The 27,364-nt window shown below is 44.4% G+C and overlaps 2 protein-coding genes across 5 annotated transcripts in view; one reads left to right on the top strand and one right to left on the bottom strand.

Annotated features, from left to right (window-relative positions):
- Positions 1–3,508: 3,508 nt before the first annotated feature.
- On the bottom strand, positions 3,509–9,135 carry LOC130122831 (probable gluconokinase). 4 transcript variants are annotated; one of them, XM_056291879.1, is made up of 5 exons: positions 9,002–9,135; positions 8,584–8,614; positions 8,358–8,444; positions 6,017–6,060; positions 3,509–5,102 (listed from the first exon to the last, which is right to left on the bottom strand). In XM_056291879.1, exons 1-5 carry the CDS (start codon positions 9,037–9,039, stop codon positions 4,733–4,735), a joined length of 570 nt encoding a protein of 189 aa, XP_056147854.1. In that variant the 5' UTR covers positions 9,040–9,135; the 3' UTR covers positions 3,509–4,732. The 4 variants fall into 4 exon arrangements, with proteins under 4 accessions (XP_056147854.1, XP_056147869.1, XP_056147846.1 ...); XM_056291894.1 differs by lacking the exon at positions 9,002–9,135 and adding an exon at positions 8,755–8,954 and having other exon boundaries at positions 6,017–6,055; XM_056291871.1 differs by lacking the exon at positions 9,002–9,135 and adding an exon at positions 8,825–8,924.
- Positions 9,136–10,171: 1,036 nt separating this feature from the next.
- frmd3 (FERM domain containing 3) overlaps positions 10,172–27,364 on the top strand; it is a 124,847-nt gene continuing 107,654 nt past the window's right edge. Inside the window, exon 1 of the mRNA XM_056286184.1 lies at positions 10,172–10,276. Coding sequence (XP_056142159.1) covers positions 10,172–10,276 — 105 coding nt within the window. The remainder of the gene's footprint in view (positions 10,277–27,364) is intronic.

Genomic DNA, 27,364 nt, shown 5'->3' on the forward strand with positions numbered 1-27,364 from the left:
CGAGGACATTACAGGGACGTAGGGGAACGTCCTCTAGATGTTCCTGTGACGTCCTGGGGACGTTATTGTGGGACGTTTACAGAGAAGTTAGGGGAAAGTCTACCAGACATCCCTGTGACGTAATGAAAACCCTACACAATGACATTTACCTTTAGGGGACGTGCTGGGGACGTTCTTTGGTTTGCTGGACCGCCGCCACGGGAGAGCGATGGGTCGTGGGCACGGGATCGAAGGAGATGCTGTGTGTCACGGACAGCACAGCATGCTGGGTGGGTCCGCTGCAAGGTTCACTGTCATCGTGAGGAAGAGGAGCTGAAGAAGGGAGGAAGGTGTGCGAGGTGCGTCGTGGAAAGACTGGGAAAGCGCTCCATGCCAGCCAGATCTGTGGCTGTCTCTTGTCTACTCTTCGTGTCTATATGTATGTGTCATAATAAATATATATGTGACTGACGATATTTGACTTCATCCCTCTGTCCGAACCCCGTCGTTGCAACAGACTTGCCCCATGCTCATACAAGAGGCCATATCAGAATTGTAATGTATTTTTGTTTGTAGGCATGTGAGCCCGATGGCTGTAAATAAATTCCAGCCATTTCAGCAATATAGTGGGATTTTTTTGGTAGATAGTAGAAGGGGACCGACCGGTTTACATCCAAAAACTGCACACTCTTTCACTATGCTATAGCAAACTCACTCTCTGTACTGACAAGTCCACTCTGCACAGGAGGTTTCAGGTTTCTTTGCCCGCCCTATATTTGCATATTAGACAGTGATAGGCTTTCGGATTTGTGACGTACAAAATTTAGTTTACCTGGGGTAAGTTTGAATCTCGAGATTTTAGGGAAGTGCACAGACAGCCCTCTAGTAGAGAAATGTGAAAACACCGCTCTAGTGACAAACTTTGCACAGGTACTAGTCGGTATTGTCAAGGCCAGACATTTTAGGGGACACGAACATAATTTTGAGTGGAGGGCTTCTTTAAGTACTTGCTCATAATACATTATGAGGCTGCATGAAGCTGCATTCCCAAGCGCTGATGTCATCAAATACTGCGCTGGTACTCCCTCACAGACATGAAACAATAAAACAACCAGTTCATACATTTTCACAAGTAAGACATTTATTTTTTTTAGTTCATCTAATGCTACATCATGTGGAGCCTGGGCCCCTTTTTCTTTTGCCATCTTCTGCGTGTGATGTCCTGGCGGCCTGTCCAGGGTGTCTCCCCGCCTGCCGCCCAGTGACTGCTGGGATAGGCTCCAGCATCCCCGCGGTCCTGAGAGCAGGATAAGCGGTTTGGATAATGGATGGATCTTGTGCTTGTCTAGTAAAAGCGTTTAACACAGAGGGACACACTCGGGCGCCGAGGGTTTGCGGTGATGACGGTTTGATCCTGGTGCACCACCTTTGATGCGTGTTATTCCCTCTTGCTGCTGTTTGCTTTCCTAATGCTCTGATCCGCCTTTCAAAACATGAGGAACAAGTACTGACAAGAACTCGTTTTTATGTGATTACACACATGTAATAATGACACAAGCAAAATATGAGACAACTAGGGACCGTGTCCAAGAGAAGGGGGTATTCTGAGCAGTAGAAAAGTTGTTTCATGGCTGTATGGGTTATCGACCGTTGTGTACCTTTGCTATTTTTCTCATCGTAGGCTATATAACGAATTTGTTGCAAAATATTTACTGACAAAGCAAGCCAAAACTGGGAAGAACATCCTCAGGCATTGATTTTCTTTTAATGAAAGGTAGTGAAGTTGTTTCATGTGTGTAGCTGATGGCATTTCAATTTTGCCTTTCCTCTTTTTTTAGTCTTTTTATTCTATATTGTAGCGAATTCGGGGGACAGCGCAACCACAGGAACTGCCGCGGCCGGGAAGCGAACCTGTATCGCCCGCGCCGCAGGAGACATTCTTAACCGCTCGACTAAAGGGTTAGACCCGCGAACCAGCGGCCAGCGTGTCTTCTTATCCATGCACGTTACAATATTTTCTCCTCTTCTGCCGTTTGCAGACGGTCCCTTAACATATGCCCGAGCAAGGAAAACAAATCGACGTATCAGCACAAGTGAGACATCAAACATGGTCATTATTTTAACTCCAAAATCTATTTGATCGCAAAGTCCGAATGTCCAATGTGAAAGCAACTTTCCAAACAGCTCTTCTCTGATTGACTGATAAATGTATCCGATATTATCCGTAAAATTTAAGCTAGAAAAAAAGATTTACCTATCCACTGTTTCCTTTGTTAAATCTGAACTTATTTCCCACTATGGTCCGGAGACATTTCTTAAATGGACGGACTGACTGACTTTCTTATTCACTGTGTTTTATCGCTATGAATTTCTCCCTGTGTTTTAAGAACAAGTGGCTTTAATAAACAAGTTTCTTTGTTTATTAGCAAATTGTCACTTTTTTCCAACATTACTTCGACTGGTGACTTGAATCCGAGCTAATGAGTCATCAAAAATAACTCTCCTATTAATTTTTCATATTTTCCTGTTCTACACCCGTAACCTCCCCACTGTACTACTCCTGTATGAACAGTAGAGGGTAGCGACGTCCATAAATTTGGGAACCAACTTTGACAAGAGGCTTATGAAAGGTGCACTGTAAAACATTGTCTCCCCCAACAGGTGAATCGGAGTAAAAGTAAACAAAGGAGCCCATATCTAACCATCAGCGTGGTAAACCAACAGAATTTTAGGTAAATGTATAAATACTTTTCCAATGGGCATTATTACCACAGCTATTGAGAAGATGGTATTGTTGGGGGAGGCCAGTGTGTTCGGACAAAATGGATAAGTACGGTCCTCCTATGAAGACTTTTCTCATGTTCCCTTTTCTTATTCTTCTTACTTTGTTCTGTCGTGTATGGAACAGAAAAAGGTATTCAACACAGATAGCATGTATGTTGCCATCAAAAGCCACTTAAGGTCAGGTTGTTCTTGTATTAAACAGCATTCAGGCCGGGGTAGTTTGTGTATGTACCCAAAGAACAGGTTATGTTCCCTCAGTGTCCCATTTCTGTTTGTCCTCGCCCTCCGTAATCTTGCGGCTCAACAGATGCAGAAAACACACACTCTTATCATCAGGTATATGTGTGTGTGTATGAGACTCTTGGCAACTGTCGTGTCTAGCGGCTCAGACCCTCTCCGTCAGACTGTCTGTATCTGTGAGTATGGGCATATATGTCTCCTAGCAGGTGGACACCGTGTGCCTGTATGTGTGAGATACGAGAGTAGCCAAGGGGTTTTGTCTGGATTAGAGGCTCCTGAAATATCTGGGTTGGGGTTTGAAGATGACTCATGCAACAAAAACAGCTCTACTGTTCTCACTGGAGGTGTGTGCATGTGTGTGTGAGGTCTCTCCCCAACAGGCTTAAAGAACATAAGTCAGGTGTGTGCAAGCAAGAGAGAGAAAAGCAGGCAGGAGTCTTCAATCAATCAATCAATCAATCAATCAAACAAACAAACAATCAAGTTACATTTTATATAGTGCTTTTCTAGCTGCAACAGCCACTCAAAACGCTTTACATTTCTGGTCAAATCAGAATTTCAGACACCTGTTATAATAGAACACAAGCCGTTTTCTGTACAATCGCTACCTATTTCGTATACGTGAGGCCACTGAAATGTGATTTACAACTGAAAAGTCCTACATATCAAAGACAACAAACACCTCATCCTGCTGTACAGATTCATTACTTAGTATTCATTAGCCTACCAGGCTAAAGACGCCTTATAACATGGTCCAAAAAAGGGGGGTTTGTTCTTTTTACCTTATTTTAAGCCACTGAGAGCTTGTGCTTTAGGACAAATGTAATACACATCAAGTAACAACGTACCTTCTTGTATGGCGCAAGCCTGTTTGACTTTACTACATGGTCGAAAATGACTTTGTTTGTACTTTCCTCAATGTTACAGATACACTTAGGTCTTTGAGAGTTCAGCCAAGTTATATAACTGAAATTCAAGATTTTGCGTGTTTTCCTTTTGAAAAGAGAAAATTTCAATGGACATTTCAGTCTGCCTCTGTGCTGTTAAAGACTCAGTCACCTGATACAGTCTGTAGGGAGTCAGGTATGATGCATTTAACTCTCTGAAATCCTAGTGAGCCAACAAAACAAAAACTCCCAACACTGCATGTTGTTGTTTTTTTAAAATTTATTTCTGATTTTTTCCCTTTTTCTCCCAATTTAGCAGCCAATCGCTCCCCATTCTAGTTCAAACTCCCACCCTCGTACTGCATGCGTTCACCAACTGCATCTCTCCGGCCGGCAGTCTCGAAGGAGACGCCTCGCCACTTTCATGACAAGGCGAATCCAGGCCGAACCACTGTTTTTTTCCAACACACCCTGAGACGCATTCATGTGACGAACACAAGCCGACTCCACCCCCCTCCCGAAGACAGCGTTGCCAATTATTGCTGCTTCATCGAATCCGGTCATAGTCAGATCTGACGAGATCAGGGCGTGAACCTCAGTCCCCAATGGGCAACTGCATTGACACAAAGCCGATGCTTAGACCGCTACACCACTGCGGACCCCCACTGCATGTTGTTTTAAGTGCCTCACATATGATTCCTTTGCAGATGCTTTACTGTCCACCTACACTTACGTATGAACATAGGTTTATAAACATGACAATATCTCTGACGCGATCCACTCTTTCGAATGACCAGTCTCATTCAAAGTTTAGGATGGCCTGTTTCATTCTTTTGCCCTGGTTACAGCACCAGTGGCGACTTGAGGCTCAGTAGGTGTTTCTCTATCTCCATGGCGATGTCAGGGACACTCATCTTGATGTCCAGTGGCAACACATTTTTCTCCTCCAGTGGAGGTTCCAGTACACTGAATTGGGAACGCAGCATATCCACGTTCATAAAATGTCCCCTCCTGGCTGCCATCCTCCGGTGGATGAGCTCATAGGTACCATATAGAAAGATGAAGTGGACATCAGGAATGATGGGGAGTGGGATTTCCTGGTCAGGACAGGTAGAGGACGTGACAGCTTGGTGGCCATGGAGAAGGATTTGTCGGTAGAGGCGTCTCAGGGCAGAACACACCACGATGGCATCACAGCTTGAACACCTTTCTCTGTGCAATTGAAGAGATACACATGCAAGTGCGTAAATAGTGAGGAATGAAGTAACCTCTTTCAAGTACTCAGAGGTGTTGTCAGATAGAGTTTGAGTGGAGGTGAAATAGAAGGAAACAACAAAAAAGCTGAAAGATGACTTCAGCATGGTCTGTATCTGAGTGGGAGTGATATGTGCAAGTCTTTCTGCAACCCACTGGAGAGATGATGGAGGTGCAGAGAAGCAAGGGAAGCAAGGATGTAGAGAATGGAGGAAGGGTGTGACTAATAGGGGTAGAGGGAGGCAAGGGAAGGATTAGCAGAATAGAGGAGCTCTCTGATGTTGTCACACGTCGTAAGTAACAGCTGTCACACATTCAACTTCTCCCTCGTCCCGACTACTCTGAGCTGCTCCCTGCACCTTTACTCTTCTGAAGTCGCTATTTCTCCTCTAGTTTTCCTCCTAATTTCTTCAAAATCGTCTTTGTTGAAAAAAAAACTAAAAAAATGTAAATAACACTGAGCATTTTCATGTTTGCATATCATTGCATCTTTGCATCTCAGTCTCCTTCTATATCTCCCTCCCCAAGAAAAACTACAGCATTACATTTCTAGCTAATATATGTACTGTATGTTTCTGCACAGATGTATGTGTGTGTGTATGAGTGTGTGTATATACAGCAAGTTAATATCTATTCAGCAAGTATACAAAGAATTTGTGAAGAATACAAAGTGCAAAAAAATTGACACGTTGCTTATGGGAATATCCAAAATAGACATCCTGTGTACATTAGGCTATTAGATGCTAACCATACACCCTGTAACTCAACTATTGAACTTAATTATTGATTATGATCTTAGCATAGGAGGGAGTATATGAGAGTGTGTGCACATCACTTGAATAGATTTGTATTGATCATTTGTGTGTTCTTACTTAGAAATGACATCGTGTAGTTTGAGGAGCCAAGGCAGTCTGTCCTAAGAGCATCAAACAAGAGCAAAGAGATCATTTACAGTTTCTTATCATTACGTGCATGTTTAAATACACATCAAAGAAATTAAACCCCAGACAATGAACAGACTGGTGAGAGTTTAAACCAAACTACAGAAAAGCACATAGATATCATGTCCATGCCCCAAATGGTAGTTTACATTACATCTGACTGGACGCGGTGGTTCCCAATGTGGGCTGTGGGACTCCCAGGTCATGGGATGTGTAATTCTACCTGGATCTTGACTTCTAACATACCAGCGTGCAAAGAACAACAACAAAACAGAGCAACAGAAACATTCTAAAAAAAAAAAGGGGTGTCCAGGTGGCGTGGCGGTCTATTCTGTTGTCTACCAACACGGGGACCACTGGTTTGAATCCCCGTGCTACCTCCGACTTGGTCAGGTGTCCCTACAGACACAATAGGCTGTGTCTGCAGGTGGGAAGCCAGACGTGGGTATGTGTCCTAATCGCTGCACTAGCACCTCCTCTGGTTGGTCGGGGTACCTGTTCAGGGAGGAGGGGGAACTAGGGGGACAGTGTGATCCTCCCACGCACTACATCCCCCTGGTGAAACTCCTCATCGTCAGCTGAAAAGAAGCGGCCGGCGACTTCCCATGTACCGGAGGAATCGTGGTAGTCTGCAGCCTTCCCCAGATCGGCAGAGGGGGTGGAGCAGCAACCGGGACAGCTTGGCAGAGTGGGGTAATTGGCCAAGTACAATTGGGGAGAAAAAGTGGGAAAATTAAGAAAAAAAGAAAAATGTAATGGATATCCACAATGTTTTCTGACATCCACCGTTTTTGACCAACCTAAGTAGATGTTGCTCGCTGCAAATGCCGCAAAGTTTCTCTGGGGATTACAAATGTGAACAAAGTCTTTTGGTGGCTGGGGAATCAAAACCACAACAAAACGAACGAGCTGCCCTGATGCTTCTGTGCAGGAGTGTGGATGGTATGTGTTGTTTCAACCACTTTCAACTTCAGCAACTGCTGCTGATATTGCACATATGCTTGTCATATGCTTTCTGTGAGGGCCTGGCAGCCTGTCCAGGGTGTCTCCCCGCCAGCTGCCCAATGACTGCTGGGATAGGCTCCGGCATCTCCACGACCGTGAGAGCAGAATAAGCGGTTTGGATAATGAATGGATGGACGGATAATGTGTTTTAGAAGAACCAAATAAAGAAGAGAACAAACAGAATAGAACTAGCACCTTTAAGATGAGATCATTTCTGGAATGTGTAAAAATGTGGTTTTATTTTTATGGAGAGTGACTTTCCCCCATGAAATAAGGACCATTTACACCCAGTTGGTTTGCAACAAAATGAATCAAGTAAAATGGCATTAAAAATGTTATGGCACCATTTGGTGTCAAAAGTTCAGCGCCTTGAGTAGTTATGACTGCAGCAAGGGGGTGACGAGTATTGATTACTGCATTTTGGGGTTTTGCAAGCTAAATATATTGAGCAGCACAGGTTAAAAAAATTTCCTGAGATTTAATATGAGGGGTGTAACAATAATATTAGGGGTATAATGTTTATGTTTTGTATTTAAAGTGAGTGTTCATAATTACACATCACCAGTTTTCCTTTGTGTCTAATGCACATAACACAGATATAAAAGACTGAAGCTGAATCAAAGAAGCCACACTTGCTCCGATCCAGATCTCTGATCAAACACACATCCTATCACCTGCCAGCTCATACTGGCATGAAAGTTGCTGACAATTCGTCCCATCGCCTGACAACGAAGCTGCAGTTACAGTTTATATTTGATTCATGATTAGCTTTGCTTTATGTAACTGCCCTCCATGGAGCCGTTTTAAGACTCCAAAGCACTGGTAGAAGCACGTCCCTGGGTAATCCTCACAGGCATTCGAAGGAAATTTCTGCATAGGAAATTAGCACCAGGCACTAAGCACAAGCAGCCAACTGCAGACAAATTTTGGTTGGGATAGTGGTGAGAGACCACCCGTTTCGACACTCTGCCAGGCATTGTTTGGATTTTCTACTCTACTTATTCAATAAGTAAATTCTATTCGGTTAGTGGTTGAAATTTGAAGTCATTGCAGTCAGTAGTGAAAATGCTAGACCCTGCCTCTGACCCACAAGAAGATCCTGCAACCACCTGACTCAAAGCCACAGATTTTTCTCGCTGTAAGTCATAACACCTGTGAAATGTTAGCCCACAATGGCAATTACACTCTCCAAATGATTGAAGGCCTTCAGTTAAAAGTTGACAGGGGTGCCCCTGAGACCTTGGCCAACACACACCACTGTGCTGACCTGGTCTGTGAGCGGTTTGCCATCAGCCATCTTCTCAATATTCTCCTTTGGGTGGAAGTCATCTCCCTCATAAAGAGCCCAGCCCAGCTGAGGAGTGAACACACACACACACACACACACACACACACACACACACACACACACACACACACATACATAATATGAAAGCATAACGGGCTAAATAGAAGGCATGTGAAAGGGGTTTGGGGTAGGATCTGTAATCTACCTTTTCTGAGAGGAAAGCTCCTAGCGTGGATCTGTTTGGGAGGAGAGAAAAGGTGGGACAGACAGTTATAATTCCCATCTGGTCAGTGAAAACAGTAACAAACTGTTGTGATATCGCTAGCCATTTGTGTCAAGAGACTAAAATTTCACTATGTTATAGCCAATGTCTTACCTGACGTTAACTGTCACTAAATAGCACCAACGGTATGGCTTTATCAGGCTACGTGCCTATCATTACCTACATCAGTATCAATTTGTCTTTGTGCACAGCGGTGTTCAGCAGCTCTCTCATTTTCTCAAATACGGGGCAGGTGGCGCAATGCTTTTTTCTAGAGGGTGAAGATGTATGATATAACACACCCGGTAGTAACTGAGTGTTACCGTAACTCACTGACCCACTGCTTTTGTGCTACACGTACTTGCCGCAGCCTGAAACCCCCATGATGATGTAGATCATGCTGCCCGGAGCGTCTTGCCCAAACACGGGGGTCGAGGGTGGAGGGAGGGGTCGCTCCGGGTTCGCCTCGCAGCCACCGGAACACACCTCGACCGAACAGCGTTGGTTGGGTAAAATACGTCATGACGCATACCTTACGTTCACTACGCCACGTTAGGAATTAAAGGCGCAGTGCGTCGCATTTCAGCACGCGCCAAATGTACAATTCGGCGACGCTTAACGTTGTTTTTCCAAGAAAATAAAATTATCCCAATGATATAAAATCTAGAAAATTACGGTGTGTATACATTTCTGCTGTTTGTTTTCGCAAACTCAAAACTGTGTATTGGAATTTACAATACTTTGCTTATTCTTTCGCATTTAACTGAACTTACCAATGGTGACCAGGAAAATGCAGTTGCAGCGACAAATGATGGATGTAAATGTTCACTGTTTTCAGTCAACTTTAAGTATTGATCATTTTCTAAGACAGCTTTTTTAAAAAGCTGTCTTAGAAAATCAATTAGAACTCAACTGGTCTCAATGTTTTGTTATCAAACTATGAGGAGTGAATTGACATATTACTATTTCTTACAAAACCTTAAGTATCTATTTTGTTGTTTTTTTTCATTTTTTTTTTTTGCCTAATTAGGCAGTGTAAAGTTCTGCTATAATGGGTGAAGTATAAATCAGAAATACCGGTGTCGCTGTAACGCAATTTGCTTTGACAAGCGCTGCGCACAATTGCGAGGTGGTCCTGAAGACTCAACGAACAATAACAAATACACTGCTGGGACCGCTGGAGACGTGCAAGAGGGCGTAAGGAGCACACGTTCATCCGAGAGAGGGAGACAGAAGAATGAAAGGAAAACCTTACCCACCCTCCCTCGGTTTATAAGTGGGCAGGAACGGAGACGAGTGCAAGCTTCATATCCCGCTTGCATCCATCCATTCATCCATCCGTCCGTCCATCCATCCATCCCTCATCCATCCATCCTCTTATCCATCCATCCCCAGCGGCGTCACAGGCTGCGACGGTACCGGGTCGAGGGCTTATGCGTCTCTGTGTGTGTTTGTGTGTGCGTGTGTGTGCGTGTGTGCGTGTGTATGTGTTTCTGCTGATATGAGGAGCTGAAATAGAACCGAAAGAAGAATGAAAATGCTCCGGTTTCGCAGCCCCAGCATCCGGTCCTTGGACCAAGAAATCCTCTGTACGATCCGATTACTGGACGACTCGGAGATCTCCTGCAGCATCCAGGTAGTCTACCGCGTGCATGCCTCCACCTCGTCCGCCTATTGTCATCTGCAATTATCGGGATCTTCTGTAGACACAGAGCCGTTTTTTTCCCTCTCTCTCTCTTTCTCTCTCTCTCTCTCTCTTTGACATAACAAGTGGACCCATTATTATCTGTTATAAGACTGCCTTAACGCGCTGTGTATTGACATGTCGTCTGTCCCATGCTTTTTTCCACCAATGTTGAAGCCATCGCGCTACCAGTTTTAATCCATCTGTGATTGATTGGCTTTACATTTGCGATGCTGCATAGGGCTGCGTGTGTCGTATGAAAACATATAAAGATTCGGACACGTCCCCCTTTCCAGGTCGTTATCGTTGTGTTCAGATGAGGGCGCGTGACAGTTCGATCAATAACCTAAATGTCTCAGCAGTAGCTACAACGGTGCGCACACCGGTGCATTTGGTCCTCTTGGACGAGACGTGACAACGGTTTGCTTCAAGCAAGGCGTGACCCATGCAGATGGGAAATTCAAATGAAGTGAATCCTGATAAAGCCCCATGGGTGTGGTGATGAGGAGTAAGAGGAAGACAGGTTTGTATCGATCGCAATTATTCGTGGCAGTCTGTGTGGGTGTGGGTATTTATGTGTGTCTACACGCGTGTCGCCTGTGCTAGTGTCGTGAAACAGTCGTGAAACTTCTTAGTTGCACCAAAACTTCATGTGAATGAGCAGAGTTGGTGTGGACAATTATTAATAAGAAGGTGCGTTTCTCTGCGACATGTAGTTGCAACTTCAGAGATGCTTTCATTGATATATTTGTAAAGTACTTGAGTGGATGAGTGTAATGCTTTTAGGAGGGTGCATACTATATGACCCTTCATTGTAAATGCATGGTACAAGTTTACTTTTAGGCTAGTAAGCAGATAGGACAGTCTTTTCTAAATGCCAAGAACAGAATAATTTACAATCCTTGGTAAATTTCTTGTCAGCCCCATCAAAATGTATGAATGAAGATTTTGTCATGTGTAAAAAGTCCATATGAGTTTGGTCCCAAAGTAATCCACACTTTGGGATATTTCTCTGTGCAAGGGCTGAGAAATATAGTAGAACCTACTGACAATCTGTTTTGTCCTTCATTTCATCCTCACTGAGAAAACCATGGGCCAGGGTAGTGATGTTCAAGTCTTACATCACATCCATAGTGCAGCTCGATTAAGTTCCTCTGGCAATTGGAAATTTGGCACAAATAAAACCAGAAAATACAGCACATAATTGGGAGTTGTGCATTTATTCTGTCATTTCTAGTGGATTTTTATCGAGAGATTTGGAGAGCAACTACAGTTCAGAAAATAAACATGCAAACAGGCGATGGTACTAAAGCTATTGTATGAATTTGATTTGAGAGAGGAAAGAGAGAGAGGCAGAACCCATGTAAAGATGTGTCAGGTGCAGCACTAGGCATGCATACACAGTTTAATAAAACCAGCTGTTGGCAAAGTGCGTTAAGGATCATTAATATAGTCTGCAGTGGTAAAATAGCTTCAGTAGATCAGTGCAACAACACAGGATTCTTCTGTAAAACACAATGAGCTCATACCGGGGGGGGGGCGTATTTACAATTTCAATCCTTTTATCTAGTGATCACACATATTTATTTATACACATATACACATACACAAATGTGTATACACACATTTACAAATTTCATACAAATATTGTTATAGCTGTCTAAAGCGAGAACAAATTAGGAACGCCATTGCTCCATTACACACAAATGTGCACCACTAAGAGTTAAAAAATTGTTTCATCTGTGCCTGGCATGTGTAGTGTACAGATCCAACCCGACATGTACAGAAGTGAGAGACGAGAACCAGCTTCTTTGCTGTTTTCTCAACCCACCCCTGAGCTGTATTAGCCAGCTGCTACCAACCCAGTGTATCCGCCTAATTACGACAGACAACACACACACACACACACACACACACACACACACACACACACACACACACACACACACACACACACACACACACACAACACACACACACACACACACACACACACACACACACACACACGCCATCATCATCAGCGGTCACTTGGGGTCGAGTATGACCGTCCTCCCTCTGGGTCCCTCTGGGTCTTCAAGTGGGTGTAGAGGCTGATCCTAGATCTGCATAATGGGAGGAAGCCTGTGAGTGACAGGTTTTTACATGGAGTGGCTGATGCACCTGCAGCCACCACACGGTCCTTGGCAGGGGGTGGCCAGAGTCCAACAACATGGAGAACCAAAATGATTGGGGACCACCCTCTGTTGCAGCCTTCATCCACCTTCACTGCCGTTGTGACCTGGAGACATCTTCTGCCAGTTCCGCCGTTGAGGTCTTTGTGGATCACGCTTAGTCTGGAACCTTCCCCTTGACCAATCCGCCTTGGGTGACCCTACCAGGAGCCAAGCTCTGGACGGTATAGCTCTTGGGATCATTGGTACATGCAAGCTTCTCCATCACGGCAAGGTGGCAATCCAGGAGAAGACACACACACATGCACACACGTGCAAACACACACACACATATGCCATGCATGGTATAGAACAATGAATTGATGGTGGTGGTGATCACATGGTTTGACAGTGAACTCTATTTCAATTATATTCTCTTCGATCTCCTTCACTAACCTTGTCCACAGTGTGTCCACCCCCTAAGCACTATACCACCTCTGTAATGTACTAATTTCTTCAGGCCACTTAAATACTATACACCTACCTCCCCCTCACTTCCCAACACTGTCCATTGATTTCCCTTGATTCCACAATGCCGAGTTTACCTACGCAGAGATAAACAGACCTCATGAAACACCACCTCGCCATGAGCTGCCATGAACAGAAGTTTCCAGCTGTCTTGATCCTGCGGTCTGACCCCGGAAGGCCTGACGCACTCAGTCACGTGGTGGCCCCGTGTAAGACTAACAGACTCCCTGTTCCTCTGTATCCACCCGATAAAAGATTTAAAGAACACCATTAAGTGCACCACGTGTAAGAGAGAAAGCGAGAATGTGTCTACACATATTTCTGTCTTTTAGTGCTCGTGTGCTTCTACACCAGTGTGTCTGCATCTTTGAGAGCACTAAAACGAGTTCGAGTCTTTGTATGTATCTGGGAACATTAACGTGTGGCCCTTCGCCAGTAATTGTGTGAGCTTGAGCGTCACAGATGGTGCATGTCGGCGTGCACCTGAGTGTGTTATCTGTACGTCTGTCTGCATGCGCTTGTAGCCGTGTGTCTGTTTGCCTATGCATGCTAAGGAAATGGACATTCGTGTTTCTAGCTGACTGCGTTCTCCGCTGCTTTCTTTAATGGCTTTGTGTTCCGTTGCTGTGTTGCTCCTTCCTACATATTTCATGACATCCTGCGCTCCTGATGCTCAACAACAACGCATCACCCCTCTTTCCACTGTAAGGGGCAATACTTCCATCTCCCTCTTTCCGTTTCCGCCTTTTTCCTTCTGATTCGTCCCTTCCTCTTTGTGTTGAGTTCTTGCCTCCTTCTTTCGTCAAAGCGACCGAGCTGAATACTACTGTATGTATAGGTCAGGATGAGAAGGGAAAGACAGCGATAGACACAATGTCATCATGTGTGTGACAAGTGTGGTCTTTACATCCATTGCACATTGTCCGTCTTGGGAGAGAGATCCCTCCCCTGCTGCTCTCCCTGAGGTTTCTTCCTATTTTTTCTCCCCGTTAAAGTTTTTTTTAGGGAGTTGTTCCTTATCGGATGCAAGGGTCTAAGGACAGGATATTGTGTTGCTGTAAAGCCCCTTGAGGCAAATTTGTAATTTGTGAAATTGGGCTATACAAATAAAACTGACGTGACATGACTTTATGTTTTGGGTGTGAAGTAGCTTGGCTTATGTGCATCTGGGGATCGCCAGTCTGAGCCCCTTACTCTTTTAAAGTTGACTGACAATGTTGGCTCTTTGCATTGCATAAAACATGTGATGTATTAGCCAGGACCACATGGGAAACAGAAAAGAGTTGCCTTTCTGAATTAAGAATAGGATTATGGCCACCCTTGAGGCCACATTTTGAGGTGATATCATGCCATTTTTTTTTTTTTGCAAAAAAAAAATGAAAAAGATAAAAAGATCGTAGTGGTCTATTCCGTTGCCTACCAATACAGGGATTGCCGGTTCGGATCCCTCGAATCCGTCTTACCTCCGGCTTGGTCGGGTGTCCCTACAGACACAATTGGCCGTGTCTGCGGGTGGGAAGCCGGATGTGGGTATTTGTCCTGGTCGCTGCACTAGCACCCCTCTGGTCGGTCGGGGCACCTGTTCAGGGGCTGGGGGGAATAGCGTGATCCTCCCACACACTACGTCCCCCTGGTGAAACGCCTCACTGTCAGGTGAAAAGAAGCAGCTGGCGACTCCACATGTATTGGAGGAGGCATGTGGTAGTCTGCAGCCCTCCCCGGATCGGCAGAGGGGGTGGAGCAGCCACCAGGAAGGCTCGGAAGAGTGGGATAATTGGCCGGATACAATTGGGCAGAAAAAGGGGAAACTTCCAAAAATAAATAAATAAATAAATACATTTAATTGTGTCATCCGTTTATAAGACACTGAAATATAGAAATAATGTTTTGTCTAGTTATGTTCAGGGTCGGGCAGTAATTCAATATTATCATTTGTCTTCCAGTGGTATTGTATCAAGATGGCATTTAGATACTGTCATATCGTGATAAACAATTTTGTTGTCTACATTAATAATAGTGAGAATCTACTGATTAAAATTTCTCACGAAATCAGGCCTGAAATATTGGAAGAATCATATTTGAAAACAAAGTTTGGTTTGATATGAATGTGATGATCCTCGGATGGATAGTTAATTGAAAGTGTAATTTTTGCGTATGTAAGCAGATATTGTGATATATCGATATCATGCTAAATTCTACAGGATTATAGAGATAGTGACATTTCCCCAGCACTAGTTATTGTCCACTTAAGTTTGCCAAACAGGTGACTGCTTATGTCTTTGGGTGGACATCAGGGACTTGATGACATGATGTCCGAGTCTCAGGACTTGCACTGGAAATTGGAGTCAAAACACAAATGTGATGACTTTTAGACTTGGCTTGACTTGACAAAATTGAGGAAGACTTGCATCTGGACGTTGACTTTAACTCCAGTGACTTCGTGACGTCACTCGCACTTGAGTCTTTTGACTGGAAAGACTTGATGACTTCTCCAAGCCCAGTGATAAAATGCTTTAAAAAATCAACTCTGCTCTTCCATTATTACAGATCCACCTTGAATCAGCTGGTAATAAAACAAACGTTAGAGAGTATTCATGATTTGTGCAGATTTAGCATATTAACTATTACTGTTAACATTTTTACATGGCAAATGTAAATGTTGATGAAGAGCACATAACAACTTGTTCAGGTCTTGAAAGTCAACATCTAGGGTTGGGACTGGACTTGGGATGTGGGTGCCAGGACTTGAGGCTTACTGGGACTTGAAAAACAATGACACAGTCCACCTCAGACAATGTTGTCTATCTCCACATATAGACTTCCTCTCAAACGTTTCACATTCCAGTGACCATTTCTCTTCATTTTAAACAACCAACACAGTTGGCCCATCGTCCCAAAACACAGTATGATCCATACACGATCATACACACTCACACTGACCCTGTTCACAGCTGTCATGCAACCAACATCTCTGTTCATACAAGTAATAGTGTGTGTGTAATATTTATCTCCATTAACTGAGGAAAAACAGTACTTCATATTGCTCCTCCTTTATCCTAAATGGCAGAGGAAGTGTGCGTTCCCTGTAAAGACCATGAGAGATGAAGGGGCAGAATCTGGGTTTCCATAGTTTCAACTCAGGACATTTCTTAAAATTATAACTTTTTAGGAATATTAGTATAACTGGTTGTTTTTGCCCTTTCACTAATGGGTCAACATTTTGGACCAAAAGCATGTTTTTGGATGGGATCTGCACTCAGTAACAGCCACGGGTGGATTTATGTTTTGTAGCTCTTTGGAGTTAATATCCTCAGTAGATATCTCAGCAGATCTCTGGATGGATGTGTTGCCTTGCATGTGTGTACAAGCAGGTGTGTACTGAATGAGCTAAACAGAATCTACACATACATCTAATGTCCGTGCCTACTCGTGAGTGCTTAAGTGTGCTCACACAGGTGTGTGTGTGTGTGTGTGTGTGTGTGTGTGGGTAGGTGTGTAGAGCCTGAGGCTGATTGTGTCCAGTCTACTTCTCTCATGTTCAGTCAGAATGTAAACTTAGACCTGCCAGAGGAGAGACACGTCAAGATCAATACACACTGACCTCATCTCCATCCCTCCCTCCCTCCTCTCAGCTCTCTCTCTGTCTTTCTCTCTCTCTCTCTCTCTCTCTCTCTCTCTCTCTCTCTCTCTCTCTCTCTCTCTCTCTCTCTCTCTCTCTCTCTCTCTCTCTCTCTCTCTCTCTCTCTCTCTCTCTCTCTCTCTCTCTCTCTTTCTCTCTCTTTGTTCCCCCTCTCCTTTTTCACCCACTCTTTTCCTCTTTTCATCGATCTATCTTTCGCATTCGCCTCTTCCCTCCTTTTCTTTACCTTCCTTATTTCTCTGCTCTTCTCTGCTGCTCTCTCTCTCTCAGCTCCTCTCTTCCGCTGCTTTTGTCTCCTTTCATTTCATCCATTTGTCCACCCCTTCAACATCAGCTTTTTGCTTTGCCCCGTCTCTCTCGCTCTCTCTCATCCGTCCATCATCTCTCGCTGTCGTTTTATTTTAATCTCTCTTTTATATCTCATCTCTGCCCACCATCTCTCGTTCTCATTATTTTTCCTCCTCTCCCGCTCCATCTCTGTGACGGATCATGTATAATTAAAGAAGATCACTGTCCTTCTTGAAGGCAACATCAGTCAGGTGCCACCGATGCCCTTTTGTGTGTGTGTGTGTGTGTGTGTGTGTGTGTGTGTGTGTGTGTGTGTGTGTGTGTGTGTGTGTGTGTGTGTGTGTGAGAGATTGGATCTCTTTTATGAAATATTTAGGTTAGCCGGCTTAGCCGCCAAAGTTCAGCAATTACGGACATTAATTCGCCATCCTTGACATCAAAGTGCTTGGCACCGAAATAGTTGCTCAGAAATGGTCTGGAAATTACTTTAAGTATTTATAACCCGAAATCTATCCTGCTGTTATGTCTGTTTCTGTCCTATTCTGGGGTAAAAGTCACCTTATCAATATAATTGCTGTTATAGTCTATTTAAAGCTGCGGATGGGGGAGTTCGTGTTGTATTTCACTACATCTGCAGTTTTGTCAGTCAGAGAAAGGGGTACGTGTGCACACGAGTGTGGGTGTGTGCACGTTTGTGTGCATGCACGTGTGTGTGCATGTGCGTCTGTGTGTATGTGTTGATGCTGGGGGGGGTGGTTACTTGCCTCTCATTTACCAGGCATTATTTTGTGTAGGTGGGCAACTGTGTGCAGGTGTCTGCGTATTGTAGCTTGTTGTGTATGTGAGTGATGCTGAGGCAGTGCTGTCACTTCCGCCAGTAGGCATTCCTTGTAGCATGTTATAAATAGCAACGCTTTCTACACTTTTCCTGCTCGCTGGCACCTTTTTGCTGCTTCACCAAAAATCACTGGAGAGAATTAATACTTCTGATTTCTGCCTGGAGGTGACAGGCAGGAAAAATGCGAGAGGAAGCGGAGATGGAGGGACAGAGAGAGAGAGACAGAGAGAGAGAGACAGAGACAGAGACACAGAGAAAGAGAGAGAGAGACAGAGACAGAGACAGAGAGACAGAGACACAGAGAAAGAGAGAGAGATAAAGATTTGATTTTCAAAATCACATTTATTCAGCCCAGCAGCTGATATTCACAACATATACATCTTATTATAATCCAATACATCTTGTAATCTACCTAAAAAAACAAACAAACGACAAAACAGTTTCAGAAAATGTCTCATTAAGTAATTCAAAACAAAAGTGTCCATACCAACAAACAGGTTTCAAACTTAAGTCAATTCTACATGCATGGCCCAAAATCACAAACACAAATTGAATAAAAGAATAAATAAATAAAATAAAAACATAAGTCAAATATACAGCCAGGGCTCACACTTGTTACACAAATTAAAAACAGAAAACCAGGTCTTAATCATCTCCCACTGAGCACAATACTCCCCCTATTGCCCATTTAAGGCTGAAAGCCTCTAAATTGTCTATCATTTTGTAGTAGGAATACTCCACCCTGAGCCGAGCCTTCAGCAGACCTTTAAGAACCTGCACAGGGTCCACACAGCCCACCGCCCGAGCCTGGTTCTCACGGCTCAGCCAGATGGCTAATTTGGCCGTGGCTTATATAAAATGTGTAATTGTTTGAGTACTTTTCTTCCTAGCTAGGTATTTGGGGCCATACACAAAAAACTGAAAGGAAAAAGCCTCCCCAAGTCCAAAAACCAGCCTGTTAGCAAATCAAACACACCCACCAACCTAGGACACTGGACAAATAAATGCATTCAAGTTTCACACTGTGAGAAAAAAGGCTCGCCTCCCTGTGGTCAGGATCCAGGTGTGCTCTGTGACTGTTCATAGCTATGCTCCATGCACAATCCTCCACCAGAGACTGGTAGTTTGTACAGGGACCGCCAGCAGTCTTTTGGAGAAGAGCCTGGACCAAAAAACTCAGAGAGAGAGAGAGAGAGAGAGAGAGAGAGAGAGAGAGAGAGAGAGAGAGAGAGAGAGAGAGAGAGAGAGAGAGAGAGAGAGAGAGAGAAAGAGGGAGAGAGAGAGAGGTTGGAGGGTAGAGAGGACTGTTATGTTTATGAGGGAGATGAAACACACACACACACACACACACATATATATATATATACATATATACATATACACACACAAACACACACATATATATATATATACACACACACACACATATATATATACAGAGATAGTTTATGATATGTTATGTTTATGATGAAGATAAAACACATATATACATATATACACATATATACTATATACAGAGATAGTTTATGATATGGTTATGATGGAGATAAAACCGACAGAGATAGGGAGACGGAGAGCTGATGGTGGAGTAATGGAGGAACGTTTTGAGGAAACACAAGAGGAAATGAGCCGCCACAGGGTACACCGGTGAAGATGACAGTGAGGAAAGAACGGGAAGAAGGCAGCGAGAGATGAAGGTGGGATGATGGAGGGAGGGAGGGCAGGAAAGTGAGGCCGACAGAGAGGGAAATGATTCTGAAGAGGGGAGAGGAGGCAAGAGGGAGGAAGACAATAGCAAGAATAAAAAAATGAAAGGGAAAGGTCACAAATCAAAGGATGAATAAGGGGAGAGGAAGAGAGGGAGGGGTGAAAGAAGAGAACTGAAAAAGGTCAAAAGATGAGAGGGAGGAGGGAGACAAAAGACAATCAGCAGAGGGGAAGGAGCCAAAAGAAAGAGAAGGAGAACAGTAGCAGTAGGCATATAGTTACTGTATGGAATGCCTCCGTGACGCGTGCACCGCTGGGTCTAGCAGGGATTTAGTGTCTTGCTCAAGGGCATGTCAGCGGGGCAGGTGCTCGCTGACACAGCGGCCCCGACCTCACCAGAGAGGGCCCGTCTCTGTTACAGGTAGGTCACTCTGCCATCCCAAAGAAGTTGATCGGGATGAGAGAGAAAAACAGAGAGAAGAGGGGAAAAATGTCAAAGAGCAGGAGGGACATTTTAAACATTTAGCACATGCACACACATACACACACAAGACAAACACTCAGACAAAACAGACACACGCACACACACACTCAGACAAAACAGACATTGTATAGAGCACCCACACACGCACAGATTCTCTCTCCAGACTGCAGCCTCTCTACACTCTATCTTGCTGACTAGCTCCGTTTCTCAAACACACACACACACACACACACACATACACACACACACACACACACACACACACACACACACACACACACACACACACACACACACACACACACACACACACACACACACACACACACACACACACACACACACACACTCATTGTTGTTGCAGCACTTTGAGGGCCTGCAGACCAGATTGTGTCTGTGTCAACTGTAATGGATACCACTTCTACTATGTGAAGGGCAGCAAGTGGGTGTGTGCGCTCATGCCTCTGTCTCTACAACTGTACAGTGTAACTGTAGCCATACATCTCTGTACAGGATCATGATTAATACAGGAGGAGGGGTTGGGTGTTGGAAGCTCTAGTGCAAGAGTAAAAAAAACAACAACAACAACAACGTATAAATCTCCAGTTGATAACATTATGAAACAGTAGCAATAACCTTTAAGGCCAGTGTTTGACATGCCCTGGAAAACGCACCCCATCTTCCTGCCATCTCCAGGGGGTCCTGTGTAAATCTCTCCATGAATTAATTGGATTTAGTACCTTGGTCACCTCAGGCCAGTCAATCTCTGCAACAGGCTTTCACAAGTCTGTTCAAAATGACTTTAAATGATTAGCTCGTAAAAAAAACCCCTCTTCAGAACAGTTGAAGCCAAATGAAAAAAAAAACAGCAACCCCTGAACATCACGATTTTCTGTGGATCTGAACTCTTTATTTATGTAGTCTAGAAAGTTCAGTATTACATGTCTTGACGCATGCTCAATAATCCAGGTAAGAAAATCAAAGCAGGTTGAATCAGTTCATCTGGATACAACGTTTATTGACAGATACATTTCATCACTCAACTGACATCTTCAGTCTAAACTGACTCTGGGTACCCCCACCCTTATAAACATCCATCCATCCATTATCTGAACCGCTTATCCTGCTTTCAGGGTCTTGGGGATGCTGGAGCCTATTCCAGCAGTCATTGGGCAGCAGGCGGGGAGACACCCTGGACAGGCTGGCAGGCCATCACAACGCCAACACACACACACACACACACACACACACACACACACACACACACACACACACACACACACACACACACACACACACATTCATACCAAGGGACAATTTAGTATGACTGATTCACCTGACTGACATGTCTTTGGACTGTGGGAGGAAACCGGAGCCCCCGGAGGAAACCCACGCAGACACGGGGAGAACATGCAAATTCCACACAGACGACTCAGGATGACCCACAAAAGTTGGACTACCCCGGGGCTCAAACCCAGGACCTTCTTGCTGTGAGGCGACCGCGCTAACCATTGTGTCACCGTGCCACCTCCTTTATAAACAATACAGTACAATACAGTTGCCTAACGACCGAAACCAACAACCATATTCATATGCAAATATGGGTGTGACCATTGATCATGTGTACTATTCACAGAGGTTTCAGGATTGTTGCAAACACAGCATTGTAAGATGGCGACAGATGTATAACGACCGAAATCAACGACCAGTTTCATTATCAAATATGGGTGTGCCCATTAACTAGAGTTTCGATGGCCATTTGTACTATTCACAGATTGGGGATTAGTTGCAATCACAGCGTTGTAAGATGGTGACAGATGTACTCTTAGGCCCTCCTCGGTTCAAGCATGGTCGTTCCCTCGTCACACATAGATGGCCACATAGATGACTCCCCTGTTCAAACCAGTGTTCCTCCCTATCAAGGATGTGCACATCCTCATCCCTGAAAGAGTGGCCACTGGCCTGTAGATGGGTGTAGACTGCGAAGTCCTGGTCTGATGTGTTTAGCTCTCATGTGTTGTGCCATCCTCTTGGCTAGTGTCTTTTTAATTTCTCCAATGAATAAGTCACTGCAGTCCTCCTGGCACTTAGCAGCGTACACTACGTATATGCTGTTTGTTCCGGGGACCTGATTCTTGGGGGTGGACCAACTTCTGACGCAGCATGTTTTGGGGTTTGAAAGCAACTGAGATGCGGTGTTTTGAAAATACACGTCTCAGCTTTTCTGACACTCGCCACATATGGAATCACTACTGGTTTATGTATGCTTAGGCAGCTGTTGTCCTTCTCCTCTCTTCGATTCGCTGGTGCACTGTTTGGGCATCTTCCTGGCTTTGACAAACACTCAGTAAGGATAACAACACTTAACCAGGGCCTGTTTAATGTGGGATTTCTCCCCTTCCCCAGTTGCGGTGTTGGTGGGGGCGTTGTCAGCTCGGTGGTACAGCGTCCTGATGACTCCTAGTTTGTGCTGCAGTGGATGATGAGAGTCAAACCTTAAGTACCGATCAGTATGCGTAGGTTTGCATTACATTACATTGGCGAAACTAAACAGACGCTGACCAAAAGAATGGCACAACACAGGAGCGCTAACACGTCAGGCCAGGACCCCACAGTCTACACCCCTCTACAGGCCAGTGGCCACTCTTTCAGGGATGAGGATGTGCTGGTTTGAACAGGGAGTCAAAGAGGCCGAAGAGGTGGTTTGTGTGTGTGTGTGTGTGTGTGGGGGGGGGGGGGCTAAGAGTACATCTGTCGCCATCTTACAATTTTGTGATTGCAACTATTCCCCAATCCTCTTGTGAATAGTACACATGGCCATTGAAACTCTAGTTAATGGTCACACCCATATTTGCATATGAAACTGGTCGTTGGTTTCGGTCGTTAGGCACTTGTATTGTACTGTATTGTTTATAAGGGGTGGGGATACCTGCAGTCAGTTTAGACTGAAGATATCACTTAGTTCAGTAATGAGACGTATCTGTTAATAAGCGTTGTGTCCAGATGAAGTGATTCAACCTTCTTTGATTCAGTATTACATATTTACATGACTACTTGTACGTGTGTTTGTGTATCTGTGTGTTTGTCCCTTCCCGCTGGTACTGTAAAGAACACACATCATGACCAAGAGGCATGGCATAATATTATTAGTCTTTAGTTAAATGTGTAGCCGGATGGTAAATCTGTTAAATATGTTAAATGATTTTCCACTTAAATTTAGTATAGTTTAACTGTTAATATATGTAATTGTTACACTGTCAAGCCATGTAAAATGTCATTTGATGTATTTAAATTGTGAGGCAGATTGTGAGTGTATTTTTATAGTTTTGGTTGTCATTGCATGTTTTGACCAGTAAGTGGCAGTGGCGGACTTTTATTGTAACTCCGTGCAAGTTATCCAAGTGCATCTTGGGTATTCTTTCTTTTTTTTTCTTGTGTGGAGCGCCTGAAGATTGCGGTGTGACAGTGCTCTGACTCCGTAGTAAGTAAGGGTAAATATCTTGTGAAATATACCTGTAACATTATTCCAAACAATATTGTATGTCGGTAATTTGACAAGATGGTTTGATTTAGACGCTACTGGAGTTGATGTTCGGTGATTTTGGGCGCGAGCCGTCGACCGCTGTTCGCCATTGCAGGCATGACAAGGTAATGTTGGCGTGAATAAAGCCACACCATGCCATTGTATTTGGGATGTAAAGGTTTTATATGCATTTTAATTCTGTTTAAAGGTAACTGACAGAGTGAGAAGTTGCGCGATCTTCAGGAAGTTCCACATGTCTTTGTTAAACCCTGTTTAACGTACATAGTCCACTGCCGTATTTTGCACCGTATTTTGTATTTATTATTTCCCTTTTTTTAAAATCTTTTCTGTTAAACTTGCCACATCTGTGAACATTTATGATCGGTTTGCTCGAAAGACACAGGAATGTATGCACTCAGTAAAACGATCTGCATTCGAAGGTTCAAACAATAAAATTAAAGCTACAAGAACCCCGGAAGTAATTGTGTCCTGTGTGGTATCTAATTCCACGGGCTACATAATTTTGGTACCAGGAGTGGGGTGTAGCTAAAACATTTTTTTTTAAATTGGCAACAGAGTGGCTTATTTTTACTTTAAAAAAAATACGGCAGTGGTGAAGATTGCTGGTGACGTCCGTTGGTGTTGAGTCTGAAGCCATCCTGCTGTGGAGGTGGTGACCAGCGAGAGACGTGAGGGCCTCTAAGAGGTTCTGGTGCTTCCTGTTTCACACGACTCAGCCGTACCAGCGCAGAGGACTCCAGCGCTAACTTCAGCTACAAAGACCAAGATCCAGCAAGGCTCCAAGTTAAAGACTGTCCTTGTAGTATCCTTGAACCAGGTTTTGAACTAAATATCCTCATTTATACTGGACTGAGTAAAGATTAATATATCATTATGTCTAGTGATTCTGGTGATGAAGGGAGTTCACGTAATGATAATGGCCACACCTCAGGTGGCATAATGGGTATAGGTGAAGGTGCTAAAAAAGAAATGCAGACCACCATGCAAGGGCTCGCCAGACTGCGAGATGAGCTCACCAGGTTAAATGGTGAAGCAAGGGCTCAGAGAGCAAGTGATAACAGTGCACCCACACGTTCATACATCTACGTTCCAAGAGAACGCCAGATCCAAGCATTTAGTGGGGAGTGTGGTACAGACAGGAGATCTGTCGAAGAGTTTATTGAAGAGGTTGAAAGGGTTTTAAGATACAGAGAGCAAACAACAGAAGAACAATGTGACTATATACTATCTCTATTGCGTGGCCCTGCATTGGAAGAGGTGCGACTGCATGAGGGGTCAGTCAGTGGGGCCCAGTGATTTATACTCTTACCTGAGCAATGCATTTGGGGAAAAGCGCAGTTCCACACAGCTTTTGCCGACCTTTTACAACCGTAACCAAACTGATGGAGAAGACCTCCGTGACTACTCCCATGCACTATCCCAGATTTTGAGCTCTGTAGTGAAACAGTCCACAGATGTAATACCTAATGAGAAAACTGTGCTCAGAGACCGGTTTATTGAGGGTTTAAGAGAAGCAGCACTCAGGCGTGAACTCAGGAAAATGGTTAGGGACAAACCAGAGAGCAGTCTTCTAGATGTGAGGAACGAGGCCCTCCTGTGGGAGATGGAGGACAGCAGGTCTCATCGTCCCAGGGTCATAAAGAGCAACCAAGTTACATCAGAGGTTCCGGAAACCCAGTGCTCTATTATTAAAACAAACAATGACCAAGGTATTGCATTAAATGATGTTCGGAGAGCAGTAGCCCATCAAGAAAAACAGCTAGCAGAGTTAGGCAAAACACTCGCTGATCTAGCCTTTGCTGTAGGTGAACTGAGTAAGCGCAGCACTCAACAGACGTTCCTAGAGCCCAAGCCACGACCTAGACCCCAGCCAAAGTTCACACCAGATGGTCAGCCTATCTGTTTCAAGTGTAGAGGCATAGGTCACATTGCAAGAAAATGCTCACAGGCCAGAGGGGGTCAAGGGGACGCAACACCTAGTTCTTATGTAGTGCAGGAAAACTCGCACCCTCAGTTGTCATGAGCCACACAACTCGAGGGGAGGAAGCTGGCTCACCAAAAGAGACTCCAGACAGAAGCAGGATCTTAGAGCGTGCAGTTGGAGAATGTAAAACTGTTGAGGTGAAACTACGAGGTGTTACAGTGTCCTGCTTACTTGACACTGGTAGCCAGGTCAGTACAATTTCTGAGAGTTTTTTCAGGGAACACCTGTCAGTGAAAGGCGAAGACATTCACCCGGCATTTGAGTGGTTAAAGATCACTGCAGCTAATGGATTAGACATACCCTATATGGGCTATGTGGAGCTTGATGTAGAAGCCATGGGTCTGACTATCCCAGAGCGAGGTTTTCTGATAGTTAAAGATTCTGAACACTCTTCCTCTGTTCCAGGTCTAATAGGGATGAACATTGTCAAAAAATGCAGAGAGCTAGTACACACTGAGTTTGACACCACACTGCAGGAGAGGTTTGACTCAAACTGGAGAGAGGCTTTTAATCATCTTCATGCAGTACATGCAACAGACAGACTCTCTTTCGCTAGGGTAGCTGGTAAGGATGTAGTCCATATACCTGCTTCATCTGCTGCTACAGTTATGGCTAGGGGACTCAGGACTGTGAGTGAGGATGGTTCTTTTTTGTTGCTGGAGTCTGTGGGTGTCCCCGTTCCTGGAGGTTTGGTTGTTGTGCCTACTTTGGTTTCATCGGGCAATCACATTTTTCCAGTCCGAGTCATGAACATGTCTGATGAAGATATCTGGCTAGGGCCACGGACTAGGCTAGGGGTTTTGACTCAGGTAGACTGTGTGAAAAGTGATGAGCTTTGTGAGGTACAGTTCCAGAGAATCTCAGCAGACACTGAACAAGTGAGTATCAGTGAACACCCCGAAACACCGACAGATGTGCAGGAAATTCTCGGCAAGCTCAATTTTTGTGGTAGCCCAGAACAGCAAGCACAGCTGACTTTGTTACTGGAGAAGTACTCTTTTGTGTTTGCAACAGAAGATGAAGATCTAGGCCACACTGACAAAGTACAACATGAGATCCATCTGACAGATGACATACCTGTAACACAGCCATACAGACGAATCCCACCCACACAGTACAGTGAAGTCAGGGAACATATTGGCAAGCTGCTTAAAAAAGGGGTCATTCAAGAAAGCTCTAGTGCTTATGCTTCGCCCATAGTACTAGTGAGAAAGGCAGATGGTAGTCTGAGGCTATGTGTCGATTACAGGAAACTCAACTCAAAGACAAGACGTGATGCATTCCCGCTCCCGAGAATTGATGAGAGTTTTGATGCGCTGAGAGGGGCAAAGTTCTTTTCGACCATAGCTCTGGCGAGCGGATACCACCAGGTAGCTATGCATGAGAGAGATCGGACTAAGACTGCATTTACTACACCGTTTGGTCTGCATGAGTACGTGAGAAGGCCTTTTGGTGTTTGTAACGGTCCAGCTACATTTCAGAGACTTATGCAAGTTACTATGAATGATCTCATTTTTCAGATACTCCTGGTCTACCTAGATGACATCTTGGTTTTTTCAGAGACATTTGAGCAGCATTTGGAGAGACTTGAGACTGTGTTTAAGAGACTGGCAGAGACGGGCCTTAAGGTGAAGTTGCAGAAGTGTGCTTTTCTACAACAGTCAGTAAAGTTTTTGGGTCATCAGGTGTCAGCAGAAGGTATAGGAACTGACCCCTCCAAGGTCTCTGCTGTTAAGAACTGGAAGGTCCCAACCACTGCCAAAGAGCTGCAGTCGTTCTTGGGTTTCTGTAGTTACTACAGGAGATTCATTCGAGGCTTCTCAGATTGCCGGGCCACTGCATGACCTAGTCAACAAATGTTCAGGTGTGAAAAA

This window comes from Lampris incognitus, chromosome 1, assembly GCF_029633865.1.
Source record: "Lampris incognitus isolate fLamInc1 chromosome 1, fLamInc1.hap2, whole genome shotgun sequence".
In the NCBI taxonomy this organism is placed as follows: Eukaryota; Metazoa; Chordata; class Actinopteri; order Lampriformes; family Lampridae; genus Lampris; species Lampris incognitus.

Bases quoted from the DNA above. Each gene is read 5' to 3' on its own strand.
- LOC130122831 (XM_056291871.1), bottom strand. From the start codon at position 8,874: ATGAGAGAGCTGCTGAACACCGCTGTGCACAAAGACAAATTGATACTG. The intron at 6,061-8,357 runs GTCAGCACAGTG...TGATGCTCTTAG, and splicing joins GCAAACCGCTCACAGACCAG to GACAGACTGCCTTGGCTCCT. The intron at 5,103-6,016 runs GTAAGAACACAC...TCAATTGCACAG, and splicing joins CTACACGATGTCATTTCTAA to AGAAAGGTGTTCAAGCTGTG.